This window comes from Lemur catta, chromosome 2, assembly GCF_020740605.2.
Source record: "Lemur catta isolate mLemCat1 chromosome 2, mLemCat1.pri, whole genome shotgun sequence".
NCBI lineage: Eukaryota > Metazoa > Chordata > Mammalia > Primates > Lemuridae > Lemur > Lemur catta.
Window position 1 is genome coordinate 116,659,459 of NC_059129.1, and position 13,272 is coordinate 116,672,730.

General features: G+C 32.7%; 1 protein-coding gene across 3 annotated transcripts in view; it reads right to left on the reverse strand.

The window, feature by feature from the left end:
- The window catches only part of PTPRK (protein tyrosine phosphatase receptor type K), a 503,601-nt gene that overhangs the window by 188,736 nt on the left and 301,593 nt on the right, over positions 1 to 13,272 (reverse strand). For all 3 annotated transcript variants that reach the window (XM_045544333.1, XM_045544334.1, XM_045544332.1), the window contains exon 7: positions 10,320 to 10,613. In XM_045544333.1, the coding sequence (XP_045400289.1) occupies positions 10,320 to 10,613 (294 nt within the window). The remainder of the gene's footprint in view (positions 1 to 10,319; positions 10,614 to 13,272) is intronic.

A 13,272-nucleotide genomic window follows, 5' to 3' on the forward strand; every position in this document is an offset into this window, starting at 1 on the left:
CAGTGATGGATATGTAAGTATTTACTGAATAAATCTTTCAGATTTTCTGCATGTTTGCAGTTTTTAAAATATCAAAGAAACATTATCTTTAATAAAATGGCTTCTAATGTAGTAATGGCTAATATTTACGGTGGGCTTCTTATGTGTCATAAGCAGTGCTAAGCAAGCACTTTGCATGAATCATCTCCATGCGTGTAAAGAAAAATGTTTAATATTTTAAACGTGTTTTTGGCTCTCTGAGAAAAGAGCGTAGGGAGGGGAGAAAAAAAGCTCTGATTTGTAGCATTTGCCAATTTCCAAGCTGAAATACTGCCATTACAGTTTTAAGCTTTCCCTCTCAAAAACTGGGGAGAGATGAGCATTAGATTATATAGTATCTCCAATGTACACACAAAATAGGCATAAATAGCCTCATGAACAGAGATAATGGTGTAATATATTAAAATAATTAGAACTCTGAGATACATAAACCTTTTAAATATATGACTAAATACTTATAAATTTTATCACTTATTTCTTAATAATCATTTAACAAACAGCTGGAAAAATTCCTAAAAATTTAATAAATTGATGCTTAGCTTTAGCACATCACTGATTAGCTCACCAATATTATATTGGGCAGGTTTGTTTATTGATTCTTCTTTTACAGATGAAGAGATGAAACACTAGGGAGCTTAAGTTACTTGCCCATTAGTAAGTATTAAGGCCATATTTGAACCCAGAGTTTACTGGCTCCCAACCTTAATTCATAACTACTAATTCTCCTGATCTGCTGATTAATGAAATTCTACTCACACTTCATGGCTCCTTTGTGCTCTCACAGAGCCTAAAAGTACATCTACCGTATCGCTTATTGGTTTAATTATTTACCTACATATCTATCTTCTAACCTTTCTAGGTGGCTCAGCACAGAAATGCATTCTAGCAGCCTCAGTTTGTATCTGAGAGTTTATACGAGTGCCTGGCACATAGTAAGTACTCAGTACATGTGAGCTACTATGATCATGAGCCTCTAGACGTTGAGTGGCTGGAGAGCAGAGTCTTCATCTTAGAGCACCCGACACTTGAGACAGTGTCTGGCATACGGGAGACACCCATGTAAGAGAAAACAAGAAAACAAATGATAGTTTTGGTTTTCTCATCCAGTAACTGTTTGATATTGATCAAATCACTTTACTATTGAGTCTAAGTGCCCAGAATCATGATTAATAGGGGAGTTGGACTTGATTAATTATAAAGTACCTTCTTGTACTAAAATTGTGTGACTGGCCTTGCTGGTGTCAGTCAAGTGCATTGACAGAATACTTTGAGAAAGTACTTGACTAGTATTTGTCAAGAACTTTTTAGTCATATGGAAAAAATATATATGCATGATCCTTCTTGCAGCATTTAGAATAGCCAATTATTGGAGTTAGTCCAAACTTTCAGTAATAGGAAAATGGTTAAATAAACTCAACTACATGTATCCAACAGAATATTAAGCAATCATTAAAGATGAGGGTGAGAATGTCCTACAGAAACACAAATAATGGGTTCACATGTTAGCAATTAAAATAAGCAGAATATAAAATTGTATTAAAATATACCTTATACTTATAACTAAAAAACCCCCACAGGCATAGGGAAAAATAATGCACTGACAAAAATGAGAATAGTTTTATAAACACCATAGAATTAGTGTTTTTAAAAATTCTGTTTGCAAAATTTGGTGTATTACTTTATTATGTATAGTTTATAATAACAATTTGGATATATGTATTCCGTGCAGTCTTTACAGAATTTGGGACTTCCAGCAAGGGAGCTCCAAAGAAATCAAGCTTAAGGACAGTTAGTTCAGCCCTGTCACATTTTCTCCACCTAAGCAGAGTGGAGCTGGTTGTTTTAGAGAGCAGGCACATGCACAATATGCAGACATATATAAGGTGCAGAATTTGCTAGAGGAAAGAGATAAAGAAGCAGGAGACGAACAATGGAACAATGACTCTGCTTTAGTGCTCCTCATTAATGTAATTTTTAAACTGGTGTCTAAATTTGTAAAGTAATCACTCTTAAAAGGGGAGTGCATATATATATATATGTGCTTTCATATATATGCTTATATATATGTTTTCATATATATACTTATATATGCTTTCATATATATGTTTTCATTCATATATATATATATATATATATATATATATTTAAAAAGCCCTGTTTTGGCAATAATATATTATAGGTTCACACGTAACATTAGTATAAAAAATATGAAATGTAGTATATCTGGTGAGGTAGCTATAACAAGAAAGAATACAGCACCTGTTTTAAATAAAATAACTTAAGTAACAGGTAAAAATAAACTTTTTTCTGATTGCTTATTATTCTTTTGTTGCAAAGAGGGATTATGCAGGGGTAGGAAATAACATAGTCAAAGAATGAAAGATGAGTTATTTAAACTCAACTTCACTGAGATGATTTAGCTGAGACAATTAAAATGGACATCACTCAATGATTTCTAGACCATATCATATGTAGTGACAGCTGAATTTGCACAGATTTTGCTTAGGGTGACAAGAAAGGCATGAGTTTCTGCCCTTTGAAGTTCATTTTCTATTGGGTTCACAAAGTAAGACTATAATTTACAAGACTAGAGATTAGAATTCACTCATTATCTCTTTCCTTTGAATAGGCTTTTTTCCCCTCTGTAGTGTATATACAAGTTGGTGGAGAGAAAACAAGATGGAAGAGTCATCCCTACAGTAATTATTAGCTATAGTAAGGGCTTATCTTGTACGAAGACAGTGAAGACCAGAAAGTGAAATCCTAACCTGAGGATTCCATGTTTAGTTAGCTAAGAGTCAAATTAAATGATGAAATAATGAGATACATACATATAATGGCATTTTTTCCCTCCGGAAATTGCACCGAGTGAGCAATACTCCCCCAAAATGCTAATTATAGTATTTCTATATGTAGCTAGAATTGGTCTGGGTAAGTGAGTTCCAGAAATAATCATAGAGCTGTCCTCCCCACAACCTCTATGAAGAAGAGGTGACTGCAATTTTTATTCTTTTGGCAGAGCTTGATTTAGCATTTTCTTACAGATTCCAAAGCAAAGGAAACAAATTATAATTCCAAAAAGGACATAACAGGGAGTGAGAATTAAAAGGCGGAAGTAGACTCTCTGGGTAAAGAGGAAGAAAATCAAGAGCAAGTCTACAGGATGACCCCAATGGCACCATCCAAGACAGGGCTGAAGCTCATAGGCTGGGTGTCCTGAACCCACCTTGATCACTAACACATCCCTTAGAGTTTCATATCTGGATCCATTTCTTTTTAATTCCACCTAGGTCATTTTCTTCATCAGCTACTCCTGTGTTATTATCACGTAAAACATTATTAATATATCATTTTATTTTTAAAGCCATTTCTACTTCCTGATATCAAATAAAAGACCCAGGACTTGAGGGGAAATCCAGAACATTGAGACTGATGTTGTTATTCAAATCATTTCTACCTGTAGCTTTATTGTTCTACCCGAAATTCAATAAAAACAAATGAAGCCAATAAAAAGAGTACTTAATGATACAGTTAACAGACTCAGCATGTGGTAAAGTACTATGAATAAATACAGTGTCATTTTCACTGGTTACAAAATGCTTTTCACCAACAAAGTTAGATGACACAACTTTAAACTGAAAACAACCCAACACTATTAGTAAAGTTAATTACATTGCTGCTGCTGATACTACAGATAAGAAAATGTGCCATGAACTGAGATGCACAATTAACTGTACATCCTGCTCTTGAGGTAAGAAACAAAAAAGGTGGTGGGCAAGATGAGTTCATATTTATTCAACTGTTAAAACTCTAATGCTGGGAGCTTCTAATATTATAGACTATTAGCACAGCATACAGAGGTTGATCACCTTAGTAGTAGTTGGTCAGGCTATCTCTCTCAATTTCCATGGAAATTTAGAATAACATTTCTATAATCTATGAGCCCCCGGGATTTAAAAAAAATTACTTCAATGGCTCAAATTAGGATGTATATTACATCTTTCTTTTTAATACCTCCATGTGTCCATATAGCCTATATATGGGTAGAGAGGAAAGAGGGAAGGCAATTATTATTCTGGCAACTACTGGCTGGACACAGTTTTATGCATTATTTCACAGATTAGGAATTAGGGATAAGGTTATGGGTCTGTTCAACAGAAGCATTAATCCAACTCTGTTTAGAAAAGTTCAGAGTGCTTGGGAAAAATTAATTTTGGGTCAGAAATTAATCTGCTGTTTTCCAAATTTCTGAAGTACTTCGTATTTTTATATCATGTATCATGTTTATTATGGTTTTAACACTAAATGGTCGATTTCTTAAGAGTGGCAATCCTGTCATTAATGTTGCATCATCTGTGGTCCTGGTATGGCAATGTGTACAACTTGAACCCTCAATAAAATTTGTGAAAGAAATAAATGTGCCATCAAATACTCAGTATCTCTTGAATTTCTCTCCAATCTTTCACAATTTTCTCCTCTACAATAATGCATTATACCATTTGGTTCATGTGTATTAATACTGGACAAGCCACATATTTGAAAAAGAAAAGTAATTCAAACAATAAAGTTAGACCACTTATAAAATATCTTTAAAATCCCTATATTAAAATAAACCTTGATTACTGGGAATGGTAATACTTTTCAGGAATTTATATACTTCCTGTTTTTCTGATTTGAAATGAGAAACACGCTGTAGAGAAGATAAACATATAAATATAAATAAAGTAAGCATGTTTTCGTGGTTTCTCTGGTCCTCATTCTTCCTGAGCTCCAACCCACCTTTCAGTGTGCGTCATAAAAACAACTGGATAACAGCTGGATCACAGACCTAGCAGCAGCTTACCTGCCACAAGTGCAGAGTAAGCCAGTGATTCATGTATTTTCTGAACCCACAAAACATCAGCAATGTTTATAAGTGGGTTGAACATGTGGTTCCCTCTGTTTTTAATTCTAGTCATATCACTTTTCATTGTACTCTTTGTTTATAGGTCTGTCCTAGTGATGACTAGGAGCTTAAGTGCAAGCCACTGGATGTATAATTCTGAAGACCTAGTGCTTAACCCAGTACTGTTAAAAAAAAGCCAACAACAGTTATTTTTAATGAATAAATGTTTTTCAAATAGAAGTATTCTCTACAGAATCTGAAAAACAAAATCAAGTTATTACTCACTAAAAAGAAATCTAAAACACGATTTTTATTCTTGGCTTTCAAAGAAAATTGAAGAACTGTTTTCCATTACTTTTGCTATGGCTTTTTACCTTTAGTTTTCTTGATGTCAATAATAATAGCATTACCTTTTAAAATTCTTGCTCAAAAGCAATAAAACAGGCACACAAAAATAATATATAAGAGGTTAATACATTTAAAAAAATTTTAAAGCAAGCATTGAAATAAGCCTTCAATTTTAATCAAATAGTAAGTCATCCTTATACTGTTAAACCAAACCAATTCTTAGAAGCGTTGCTTATTTCGTTTTAACCTCTAGGCTGAGTGTCAATGGTAACTAGTCTTTGTGATAGGTAACTATCTTGGACCACAGGAAAAAAAAATAATATATGGTACCATTTTGCTGATGAATCTAGAGACAAAAGGCCAAAATTTAATTCCTCACCTTATGGTTTCTGGTATAAGCCTGAGTATTATTTTGTTTTTCCTTCCATTTTGAATTTGGGAAAGAAAAAAATACATTTTTAGTAAATGTTTACATTTAAAATAAGATACTCTCCTGTTCACTGCTTCATAGATCTAAATGTTTCATTGAAAATTGCCAAGAGCACTGAACTTCAATATAAGAGTAGAGAGTAGTTTTCCCAACTGTGTAAATATATTATGTTCTGGACACTCTGAACTATTGACCTTCCCTATGAGGGAGATGCTGCTAAAATGACAGTTAATCATAAAGCAGTTCCACAATGGCTTACCCAGAAGGAGAAGGCAATTGAAAAGAGCAATTTTAACATACAATTGCCAAAGCATGCAACACAATTTCTGATGGCATATTTTATTTCCATTTAATAAGAGAAAGAAAAACTGTATTTTCCTACGTTCTATACCAGATGGTATACCCAGAGGAAATAGACACACAGAAAAAAAGCAAGCATACTTTCTCTGATTGTTCCTTGGAGTTTTTGAATTACTTCCCATTTAAGGCAACTTCACATTTATACCTTTTTTAAAATTTATAAAATGCCTGAGGAAACATTATGTGCACAACAACATGGGTCAGAGTATAAACTCACAGTAAAATAATCATACCCCTCAGGTTCATAGAGAAGCATGAGGCACATGCAGGTGGCTTCAGCCACCAGAGGCTGTAATTACCACTTCTCCTAACTTGAGAGACCCTAAAGCAGGTAATTGTACTTACCAAATGATTTTAACATACTTTAGAAAGCAAGCAAAAAAATAGCTTTGGTAACCAGGCAGGACATTTTCAGAAAAGGATAAAGTAAAACACTTTTATTCACTTCTTTAACTATTCAGAGTATTTAAAATACAGCATATATTTGTAAGTTAAGCACTAATCAATTGCACTTTTAATAAAAGTGAAGTTGAAAATATTAACCTATGTTTTCTCAAGGAATAAGTTAGCCATGCAGATTCTATTTTTAAAAATGTACAGGCCTACCAGATTTTACCTGTTGTACTTTTATTTATTCATGCTATACTATTATAAGAGAAAAAAAATTACCTATGGTAGGAGTAGAAAGAGAAAAGAATTAAGGCTTTTAAAGTACCACAACATGCAGTTGAGGTCCAGCTACCCAACTATCTGATATTAGAAAAATTACTGTCTATTTTTCTTCCTGAATCTTAAATTCACCAGCCACAAAAGTGGGATAACAGAAATCTAACTCACAGAACACTGGTGTGAAAATAAAATATCATGATAGATTCACCTCATATGCTGGTTCTAAAGTAGTATTCATCGATACTTGGCTATAAAAAAATCTTCATTTTCATTTGAAAATATAAAATGTGTTCATTAATATACACGAGGAAAACCTTTCTACTGACTTGCTGAAAAATTATTGACAGATTCCTGGCAAATAAATAACATTTACTATTGCCAGAAATAAAATGGCAATGCCTTAAACACATTAAAATGGAATTTTTTTAATAGTAAATATTAACTAATTTACTCTTTGATTTGTACTTAATAGTTACAAAAATTGTTGCTCTGTGATATACAAAAATAAAATGAGAATTCTGACTGGCAGAAAACGATCTTCATTTCTTTGTTACTTAAAAGAAATTTATGTGAAGTTGATATCTCAAACACACATATAAGTTAAGAAATATTTATACTTTTTTAAAAGCTTCCTGGTGGTCTAATATGTAGGGTATATTAAAACAACTACTTCAAAATAATCAATATTTATTCAATCAGATGATATTAATGGTAAAACTCTACAATTATAATGTGGACTACTCCCAGTCGTAATTAATATAGAATGGTTTATAGATCTAGTTTTCAGAACCACTAATAAAACTAATATGCAGGCATGCAGAATAATATAGAATTATTAAAAGTATATGAGAACTGCCTCCAAAAGTTATGTTTGGGGTCTCAAAGGTATAGTTTCCCCAGATTATAAAGAATTTTTACAGTTTTGAAAACTGTACTAAAAATCAGCTAATACCATAGTTAGCATAAATTGTGCTCTATTTTGTTGATACAGTAGCCCAGGCTGAGGCCAATAGTGGTACTGCTAAAGTCTAAAGGACCTTAAATTTGGGGAAAAGTAAATAGATCTTTAAAAAGGGGATAAATGGACATCATAAGTTAGTGAACACTGACTATTTAGTTATATAACACTTATCAATTACATTTCTACTTTTTAGAGATTGTTTAAACATACAATATATGCTTTCATAAGCTTTCCCTTTTCTAATAATAGAGCAAGATTAGTAGACATTCCTAATGAAGTGGTAACCATGGTTTCTCTCAAATCTACAACATACTTATAAATCTAGTCTATAAGAACCCCTGCTTAAATCCTGCAGATACACCTCATGAGGATATTAATTAACTATAATAAATATGCATGACAAAGACTCATCACATGGAAAGATGGTTTTAAAACAAACTTACCACAGTTGGAAGTAAAACTACAAATGACTGAACCTGATAGCATTTTATGCCACAAAGAGTATGCAAATTAAATGTTTCTTAAAAAAAAATTGGATAAAAAGACCAACATAACTCCAAAATGTCAAGGCATTTATAAGTTAGCAGATATGTTATTTTTACTTTATCGCCTCTCACAAAGAGATGGTTATACTCTGAATAAAATATTTCAAAGAACTTTATAGTCATATTTTTACTTACCACAATTCAATGTGCACTCAGAACATAAGCATTCAATAGGGATAAATTAATGTTCATTAATATTTTTTTACTCACTTATTACAGTATAACAAGCTTTAAAACACAATCCTATTTACTTATAATCTCCACGGTTCTCATACCAATGTCTAATTTTGAATAACTCCAAGTTAAAAACAAATTATGGTACAACAATACACTATGTGGTATTTATTACTAATTTTTTTAAAAACCATTTTTTGTTAAAACAAAAAATAAAGCAGAAGACATATTTAAAAGAAAGAAATTTGGGCAAAGGAGGTCAACAGGAAGACCACTGGAATAGCAAATTATTACTGGTTATTATTTACATATACATTATAAAGATTACATGTAGAAAAAAGGTAATTTAATTAGAAAATATATGTAGGCAATATCTTCAGTAAACTGGACTCCATTGTTCATCCTTTCACATTAGCATGGAATATTAATTTTGGAATAGAGAGGCAACTACTTTTCAGTTTCCAAATTGTTTCCTATTTAAATGATTTCTCTGACTAGTTGAGAGTGTGGAGTCAACTTGGTCTCTTCCTCAAAGTTTATTTCCTACCATAAAAACAATTTAGGTTGAATGACATCAAATGAAAAGATGTAGCTGGTACAGAATATTTGAAAAGCAAATTGTGAGATTTAGGCTGAGTCATGGAGATTTGCCCAACATCTTTTAAGTTAAACTGCCTTTCAACCACCTTTCAACCAGGTGAATGTATGACAAAAATCAGTGAATTATTAGTCTCTCTCATCTAATTCTCAAACTAATGGTTATAAGCAGTTAAACTTCTTATTAGTGAGTATCTTCCAATTGGTGCTATTAACATACAAAAATTGAGCTGGATTTTAAAATATTTAAGTATTACAGTAAAACAGGCGATTAAAATGTATTTTGTTTTGATTGTACATCAATACTCTTGGTGGATAGCCCAGCAATATTGCAAATGATAAAAAGATGCTCAAGAAACAAAAGATATTTTATAGGCACTTAGATCTTCATAGACCTCACAGTTTTAGTTTTCAATTTTCAGATATTTCAATGTAATTCTTGAAAAGTATACAAGGGCTGTCCGGAAAGTACTCAGCCATGTAATATGAATAATTATGAAAAAAATATGGATAGATATGGCCTCTTTAAACTAAAAATTAAAACCATTTTCAATAATAAATACTGTACTCAAATAACTTAAACTTTTTAATAGCTTTATAGCTTTTAATAAATAGCTAAAAATTCCTCCCATTATAAGAACATGGTACAGTAAGAAGCCAGGATGTATTTATTTTTATTTCACTTTTTAGTCTTTGTGTTTTCTCCATAAGCTATTATTTTCAGCATTTTGTTTTAGTCACAGGAAGGACAATAACAGGGCATAAAAATGTAAGGAAAATCTCTGTGTATTCTACAGCTGGGTGTCAAGCTACTGAGCCAATCCTCAACAATGGGATTTTCTGAACAGAATACTTACCTCACTAAGGCACAGAGTAACTTTTCCTATCCATTTTATATGATATGGCCTCTGCACTGACTATAAGAAAATTATTGAGGAAGATAATTTCCACATGGTAAAAAGGTATTCAGTATTTGCTTGAACTGAAAATGTCTTTTTCTTCTAATAATAATTTCAAGCAATACCTATCAGAGATATTTAGACCAAGTACATAGCAGGCTCACCAAAATTACCATGCAAAAAAAGATTCCAGGTTCATAATATTAGGTTAATAATGGAAAAGCATTAATGTTGCTTATAAATCAGTCAAATGATGACATAACCAAGGTGATGATTTATGTAATTCTTGGAGCTCTTAGAATAGTGTGACTGAATCATATACCAAATAATTAGAACTTTTAATATTGCATGTATACCGTAAGTCTATGCTAGATTCCGTCACAAAGTAGAACGGCCTGCTGTTCAGTCTTACCTGCACATTTGGTTCTGGTGATCAGGGGAGGTCCTGGGAGTCCTGTTCCACCTTCGCCAGGTCTTGTGAGTAGGACACGGATCTCATATTCAGTATCTGGATCTAAATGCCATAATTTATAAGTTGGAGCATTGACTGCATGGGTTTCTGTCCAGGATCCTGATGTCATTCGGTACTCTACTTCTTTCAGGATAATGGGACCGTCACCGATGATCGAATTGGCATTTAGTTGAATTAGCAAGTATGTAGGCCCAACACCAAGGAGCTGCGGAGGAGCGATGGGTCTTGGAGGTTCTAGGAAAGATGAGTGTGCACTCTAATTAGTGAAAAATCTAAAATGTTATAATACATAAATATATTAATGTCTCACAAAGCCTACATGCTTAATGGACAATTTATATGGGAGTACGTGGTAAATATTGAAAAGAAAACCAGGAACAAGAATGGTCTGGCAACTATACTTTTAAAAAGCAAATAATTTTGCAGATGGCATATGACCATTTTACCACAATTTTTCTTCTATTGCAAACATGTCTCTCTCCAGGAGATAAACTTTTAAAGGCAGAGTAAACAAACGAAATAGAAAATATTTACAGATGATAACTAAGATTAGCTATAATTACTCAACAGAGTAGAGTTGATCTTTGACATTTTATTTCATTCATGAAATATGGCCAAGTGGTATTTTTCTTTTTGTTTTGCTTCCTATGCCTTCAGAGTTCCAATAGACAAGAGTAGAAGGAAGGCATAGCAAAGCTGAACTCAGAAGCTGATGCTGGGTGCTGACCTGTTTCCACACACCCACCTCAATTTACACCTAGGCAAAAATCACAAATCACTATACATCACTCACCTTTGAGACTACTATGCGGTAAGGCAAGGCATCAAATACTAAACTCAAATGTCAAAGGTATACTGCATTTTAATTTTGGAAAGCTTAAGATATTTTTCCTTGAAAGAAACTTTGAGAAACATTTCATTGTTTACATTTATAGAAGTGATGAATGATATAGCACTTTTTGTTCCTTAATAACGATGCAACTTAAATGAGATATCGGACTTCATGAAGGACTCCACAGCTATAGCTTTCTCCATGTGGCTGTCCATAGGGAACACTAAGTCATGAAGTTTCCATTAGTACATTTTGATCAGGCGGGGTTTTCTTGGAATTTTTGAACACTTCTCACACTTCTCGAGAAAGTTAAAAGACTTTAAAGGAAAGTGTTAATCTGAATAAGTAATAACTGCTCAAAAATTGATTTGAATATTTTTTTAAAAGTCAGAACAAATTACATAAAGGAAAACTATTAAATGCCACCACATAATGCTCTCACATTCCAACCCACTCCCGGCAGGGGTGGACTAGAGAAGACACAGATAAAGGGAAGTTAAGAACACACAACCAGTATCTTTCAAATTGGATTTTCTATTTTAATGGCAATGCATTGCACGGAAAAAGATACAATGCAAAAAAAAATCCACAAATAGGTTTTACCTTCTTATGCAGGTTTAAATGAAACAAGAATTTTCAGTTGCATCCCAGGATTTTCTTTTTAACCTCGATTGTATAACCGCGCAGTTTCTAGCTTAAAAGCCTCTGAATTACAAACATCCATAACATAAGGGGTAAGACTAGCTTGCCTGGACCTCTATTCAGGCTAACATTACTTTTAAGAATATTCCTTCAAAATTCATGACAAACATTTACAGAGTAGCTAACGGACTGGTAGGGTGATATCCATATAATATTGTAGGGGAGACACAGTAACAATAAACCAACAAATTCATCACTTTAAACAGAGAGTTATACAGAAAACAAACAGAATATTGTGATAAAGAATAACAGATGTAACACCATTTTTTTCCTATCCAAAATTCCTTGAAGAATATAATTTCCTTCAAATAATCACAGCTCATTATGGCAATAGTTTTTAAACTAATTACCAGCAGAACCGTATGACCTTGTGATTCACTATATTCATGTTTACAATGAAAATAAAACTAAGATCAAAGAAGACAGCATATGGTATATAAACTACATACATTTTGAATTATTTCCATTTCTATGTAAATGTAGTTCTTAATACCTGAAATTTTAACCACCAAATTTGTTCCTGATGGTTTGCAAGTTGTTTCAACAGTATGTAGTCAAAATTGTATAGCAGGTGAACTATTTCTAATTTCAAAAAAGTTTAAGTAAAACCAAATAGTTTAGAATTTTCATTTATCAGCTAACATAAGAATAGCTAGACATTTCATACCATGAAACTTTACCAACTAGTTTTATATTCAGAGTTTACAAAGGCTCTAGCAGATAGGGTTGATATATTTTCTAAACCCTAAACTAAAATGAAACTGAATAGAGAAAGGAAGGAACACAATAGAAAAAATGTAAATGTCTTCCCACACTATCTAAACGTTGCACGTGTTTTAAGATGCAGTTTGTATTTTGTGAATACACTGAGTTGCCTCAACATGTGCAATGTTTGTTTTCATGCCAGATGGTTCATATACTGACTAATTTAAGTACGAAAAAATGTGAAAATCATAGTTCACTGGGGTTCTACCCCAAAGCAGCAATACCCTACTCATTTTACAGCTCAATGATGACCTCAAGAGATCTGATACTTAACATAATGATGACAGGAACAATATGCCAAATGAATTGTAAATAACAAACCTTGGTTGATCTATAAATTTACGGGTATTATGAAACTTCACCTTATGTGTGTGTATTGAATAATAAATCTCACCTGTTAAAAAACTCTGCACATCCTTTCTGTAGAAAATAAGGAGAAAACCTAAGAGGAGAGAAGAAGATGGAAAGGAAGGGAGAAAAAAGCTACACCAAAAATATATTAGAAACAAATGAAAGAGTAAAGTGTAGTATTTCTTCATCACTTCTATCTTTAAGGGAGCGGCATAAAAGAAAATAAAATGTGGAGTCAAGAAG